General features: G+C 33.2%; 1 protein-coding gene across 1 annotated transcript; it reads right to left on the bottom strand.

Annotated features, from left to right (window-relative positions):
• Positions 1-3,809: 3,809 nt before the first annotated feature.
• On the bottom strand, positions 3,810-5,425 carry LOC111393012 (probable helicase MAGATAMA 3). The gene is made up of 3 exons (XM_023018412.1): positions 5,112-5,425; positions 4,161-4,410; positions 3,810-4,074 (listed from the first exon to the last, which is right to left on the bottom strand). Exons 1-3 carry the CDS (start codon positions 5,359-5,361, stop codon positions 3,810-3,812), a joined length of 765 nt encoding a protein of 254 aa, XP_022874180.1. The 5' UTR covers positions 5,362-5,425.
• Between the last annotated feature and the right edge of the window lie 540 nt (positions 5,426-5,965).

The raw sequence follows: 5,965 nt of genomic DNA, 5'->3' as shown, positions 1-5,965 counted from the left end.
CCCTCCCATGCACTATAACCATGCGACCGCATGGTCATAGCCCATGCGGTCGCATGGTTATACAAAGTGACTGTTGGGGATTTTTCTTTACGGTTTTTCTTTTGAATTTGGTGCCTTTTCAACATAATTTTGTACCATTTCGTGGGAACCCTTCAAAGCCTATAAATAGGTGTTCCAATTGCAATGAAAAACACTCTTGAGAAAAATTAAGAAATCCCCCACAAAATTATTCTCCCAAATTATCAAATAATCAATCATATATCTATTTTCACTTGTTCTTTGTGAAAGATACATTTTGCTTTTGGTGTTCTTCACACAAAGGCTTGTTTATTCCTACAAACTATTTGCCGGAACTCCTTAAAAGCATTGGAAAGGGGGCAAACAACGTTTGAGGATAGCGTTATCATTTTCATGTTCAAACCTCTAATTATATCTATATTCTTTTCCTCTTTGTTATTACCAATTTTCTTCTCTTCATTGCTTTAAATTTCCAACAAACTCAAACGTTATTTGTGCATTTACTGCAATGGAGTCGGAATCTACTATTGCTACTATCAAAATGATTAATCAAGATCTGGTGTGTTTGGATAGATTCGATGGTGCAAACTTTACAAGATGGCAAGACAAACTCAAGTTTCTTCTAATGTGGTTGAAGATCTTCTACGTGCTTGATTCAAAATTGGAACCCATTCCCGATGCAACTGATAAGGACACCGAAGAAATTCGCATAGGAAACGAGAAGAAGATGAATTGATATGCCGTGGGCACATTCTAAATGCATTGTCCGATCGACTATATGATCTCTATACAAACACTACTTCGGCTAAAGAAATCTGGTATGCATTAGAAAGCAAATACAAAGTCGAAGAAGAAGGTACTAAAAAGTTTTTAATATCTAAATATTTTGATTTTAAAATTTCAGACAATATACCTTTATTGCCTCAAGTACATGAGTTACAAATAATTGTGAACAAATTGAAAATGGTAAAAATTGAACTTCCCGAAACTTTCCAAGTGGGAGCAATTATTGCTAAACTCCCTAGTTCTTGGAGAGGATATAGGAAGAAAATTCTTCACAATTCCAAAGATTTTTCTTTAGAAGACATACAGAAACATCTTCGCATTGAGGAAGAATCAAGGGCAAGAGATAAGATTGAAAATTCTTATGATGGCTCTTCGAAAGCCAATGCCGTGGACAATGTGGACAACTCCAACAAGTTCAAAAAGAAAGGGAAATTTCTTGGTCCTAGAAAGGATCAAGAAAAATTCAAAAACAAAGCCAAAGGACCGTGCTATGTTTGTGGGAAACCGGGACACTATGCTAAAGATTGCAGGCATAGGAAACAACATAAGAAGGAAGGACAAGTGAACTCTGTTGATGAAATTATTGCAACAGTGAGTGAAATCAATGCAATCCAAGGCAAAGTTCCTGGCTGGTGGTACGATACATGCGCTACAATTCATGTATGTTATGATAAGTCTCTCTTCAAAACTTATCATGACATTGAAGATAACCAAGAAATACAAATGAGAAATGAAGGAAGATCAAAGGTGATCGGTAAAGGAAATGTTGAACTCCTTTTCACTTCGGAAAAGAAAATCACTTTGACAAATGTCCTACATGTACCGAAAATGAATAGGAACTTAGCAAGTGGTATACTCTTGGGAAACCCCGGGATTAAATCTGTCTTTGAATTTGAAAAATTTGTATTAACCCATAGTGGGCATTTTGTTGGAAAGGGCTATTCCACCGAAAGAATGGTGAAGCTATGTACTGTTGAGGATAACTCAAATAAAATAAAATTTTTTGCGTATGTTATTGATTCATTTAATTTATGGTATGGTAGATTAGCACATATAGGAGTTAGTACTATGAAAAGAATGATTAAATGTGGATTAATACAATGTGTTATTGATAACTTAAAAAAATGTGAAATATGTGTTAAATAAAAAATGATTAAGAAGCCATTTCATAGCATAGAAAAAACAACAAAATTACTTGAACTTGTTCATTCCGACATTTATGAATTGAATGGAATATTAACTAGAGGCGGTAATAGATATTTTATTACTTTTATTGATGATTGTTCTAGGTATACTTACGTATACTTACTTAAACATAAGGATGAAGCCTTTAGTTCCTTTAAAACTTACAAGAATGAAGTTGAAAATCAATTAGGAAGAAAATTAAAAACTTTAAAAAGTGATAGAGGTGGAGAGTATTTTTCAAATGAATTTAACATATATTGTGAACAAAATGGAATAATACATCAATCTTTTGCACCTAGAACACCAGAACAAAATGGATTAGCAGAAAGAAAGAATAGAACTTATTTGGAAATGATAAATGTTATGTTATTAAATTCTGAATTACCTTTTAACTTATGGGGTGAAGCATTACTTTTTGCTTGTCATATAACAAATAGAATTCCTATGAAAAAAATAAAATTTCCCTATATGAACTTTGGAAAGGTAGAAAACCAAATATTAATTATTTTAAAGTGTGGGGGTGCTTGCATATTATAAAAATATGGATTCAAAGAGAACCAAGTTAGGTTCTAGAGGTATCAAATGTGCCTTTGTAGGATATGCCCTTAATAGCAAAGCCTATAGGTTATTAAATCTCAAATCAAATGTTATAATAGAATCAAGAGATGTGGAATTCTTTGAGAATGTGATGGTAGCTAGGAAATCTGAAAATAATAAGGATATTCCAACCTTTAAAAGCTCACCAAAAGAGACATCCATAAAGGATGTTGACTTTGAACCTCAAAGAAGCAAAAGAACAAGAAAGAAAAAGAACTTAGGATCTAATGAAATAGATTCCCAACTTATTTCCTTTTACTTAGTAGAAGGAGATAGGAAGGATATTGTAAGAACAATTCCTTTTATTCTTCAAGTGGAAAGTGATCCTAAGACTTATAAGAAAGTAATGCAATCTAGAGATTATATATTCTGGAAAGAAGCTATAAATAATGAAATAGATTCTATTATTTCAAATAATACTTGGGAAATAGTTGACCTACCAGCAAGTTCGAAAGCTATTGGTTGTAAATGGGTATTTAGAAAGAAATATAATTCTGATGGATCGCTTAATACTTATAAGGCTAGATTGGTAGCTAAAGGGTATCGTCAAAGGGAATGAATTGATTACTTGGACACATACGCACCCGTGGCACGGATAACCTCAATAAGGATTTTATTTGCACTAGCATCTATTTATGATTTATATGTTCATCAAATGGACGTAAAAACAACATTTTTAAATGGAAATCTCGAAAAGGAGGTTTATATGGAACAACCGGAAGGGTTTGTTCTACCGGGAAATGAACATAAGATGTGCAAATTAATTAAATCTTTATATGGATTAAANACTTCTTCAAATGGGAAGATATCAATTTCTCAAACGAATTTCTGAAATTATCACTAAATACTACCTGAATTTGTCAAAAGATAAATCAAAAGGATAGAATCTTTAATGCCTAAACACAATTGAAAAGCAAGAAATATTTATGAATAAAATCCATAACTAAAAAAAATGAAGTTAGCCAAAAAAAATAAAAAATAAAAATAAAAAATAAAAAAATAAAGAAACCCAATGAGCAAAGTTTGACCAAAATAAGTACATAAAATGTTAAATGAAAAAAGATGGAAATAAAATGATAAATGAAAAAAGATGGTAGATAAATAATCTAAGGTAGATATTTGGATGAAAAATGATGTTCATAACAAAGGTAGCAGAGAGGTAAACAAAAGGGAAATCTAGTCATAGAAAGCATCAATGTAACTATAACATGAGTTTGATCCTTTCATGAATAACAAAATTTACTCAGGTAGCACCGTAGCAGCATAATTACCTTCCATCTTGCATTTTTGAACACTATACTCTCTCCATGCAGTAAATCTTCAAGTTGATCTAGGTCTTTCTTAACATTTATAATGGCTTCAACCAAGTCACCATCTTCATCAGCACTAAAAAAGCATTGACGATCCCTAGAATCACATACTATTGCTCTCCAAACTGAATTACGACTCATTAGTGTTCTTTCGTTTCCCAAGATCCAAAGACAATGCCTGCAGAATATAGAGCCCATAAGAACCATAAACTTCAAACAAGAAATCATCAAGTGAAAACAAAAAACAAACATCTGACCACTTACCGAGCTCTCGTCAAAGCAACATTAGTGTTCTGAGGACTAGAGAAGAATCCAATGGAACCATCATTATTAGATCTTACAGTAGATACAATTATGATATCTTCTTCTCCTCCTTGAAATCCGTCGATGGACTTGACAGTGACACTAACCTTCTCATGGTTTTCAAGCCTGAGCTTATCTTGAATTGCCACAACCTGAGCAGCATAAGGTGATGTTACACCGATGCTAAGTTTCTCCTTCGATTTGTTCCATGCTGCTTATAGTATACAAAACAGATAGTTGTCAATGTGATGGATGCCTAAAACCATGGAACTCAACCACTTTCCACAAAAAAATGTGTATCTAAGAGATTTTTCCAATTGCCTAAACATTGAGTTTTTACCAAAGAAGCTGAAAAGTATGATGAGAGCATTTGCAATAATTGGGTTTATGGCATTCCTAGTGGAGCCATCGCATAATCATACAATCATGCTCAATTCAATGGAATTGATATCTTCTATAATTTTGCATGTGTGGCGATTTCTTTGTTTTCCCCAGAAACATTTAACTTTTCACTTGAACAACTCCTTTAGGAAAAGTATTTTCCGATAATTTTAAGAAAGAGAACATGGAGATTTTATGAAATAGATTCCCTAACAATTTGTGTAATTCATATCTTCATGCTTCCATTATGTTCCTTGCTTGATTTCCAGTAAAAACTACGTAGGGAAAGGGACAAAGACCTTGTACAACGAAACACTTCTTGCATTCCTAAAATTTTAAGGAACAAAAATGATAAGTTGTCTGGGGTGATATTAAGCACACTCAACTTGAACAATTGGTTTATTCACACTTTTACTGTAGTGAAATTATTGAATATATATAGGCAACTGGACACGAAGTAGGTAACCAAGAGATATTTAGTACAAATAGAAAATAATGAAAAAGGGAAGCCATTCTATCAACTTGGCATACCTTGGAAGAGTTTGTGCACTATCCTCACTGTTACAGCAAACTCAACCATATTTCTTCGACTATGGCTAGCAACATCCATTTCTTCTCTTCCTCCAAAAACATTTATGAATGAATAGGGACCATACATAGTCCCCGGTATATAGCTTTCTTTGTAACTTTTACCCTTGACATTGGTTGCATCTAACATTTTGTTGTGGTAGAAATTTTTATTTGGGAAGCAGCTAATTAATGGATGCATTCTATATTGCATATTCAGAAAATGCTTAGGATGACCAAGTGAGCTCAGTCTTCCAAATAAACTTCTTCCAAAGCCAGCTTCANTAAGGTCGATTAAATTATTCGTTTGAAGTCCATTCTAAAATAGAACACAAAAGTAGCAAATGTTTCAGTAAATAATAGAATTGGAAATGGAAATTCCAATAAATCAAACTCTTGATCAGGATATAGAGAACCCTGAGGACAATACTAATGTCCGTATGTTTCCATGCGAGTAAATTTAACCAATAATCACTGAACTTTACACTTGATTACTACTTCCTCACTCATCTTTCACAGATTACTGAATGCTCACTCATCTTTTCATATAATTACTCATTCACCACTCGTCTCTTCAAATAATTGGGCGACTTTTACGGCAAATTTTTGACAACTTCCGACCACAAAGAATGTCGAATTTTGATACCGTTGGAAAGTCCACGATGTCCTCTTCAATTACCACCCAAAATCTCATTATAACTCCAAGGGATTCGATCGAAAAATTGCCTTAAAAGTTGCCCAAAAATTTTGAAAATCTGCCTAGATTTTCAGATTTTTTGGACGACTTTTAAGGCAATTTTTCGGCAACTTTCGACCTT

Source organism: Olea europaea, chromosome 4 (genome assembly GCF_002742605.1).
Source record: "Olea europaea var. sylvestris chromosome 4, O_europaea_v1, whole genome shotgun sequence".
Classification (NCBI taxonomy): Eukaryota; Viridiplantae; Streptophyta; class Magnoliopsida; order Lamiales; family Oleaceae; genus Olea; species Olea europaea.
Note: the sequence above shows the minus strand (reverse complement) of the source record. Positions and strands in the feature narration are given on the sequence as shown.

Coding starts and splice junctions, on each gene's coding strand:
- LOC111393012 (XM_023018412.1), bottom strand. CDS start 5,361: ATGCAATATAGAATGCATCCATTAATTAGCTGCTTCCCAAATAAAAAT. Junction 4,411..5,111: donor AGTGCACAAACTCTTCCAAG/GTATGCCAAGTT, acceptor TACTATAAGCAG/CATGGAACAAATCGAAGGAG. Junction 4,075..4,160: donor GTTGCTTTGACGAGAGCTCG/GTAAGTGGTCAG, acceptor TATATTCTGCAG/GCATTGTCTTTGGATCTTGG.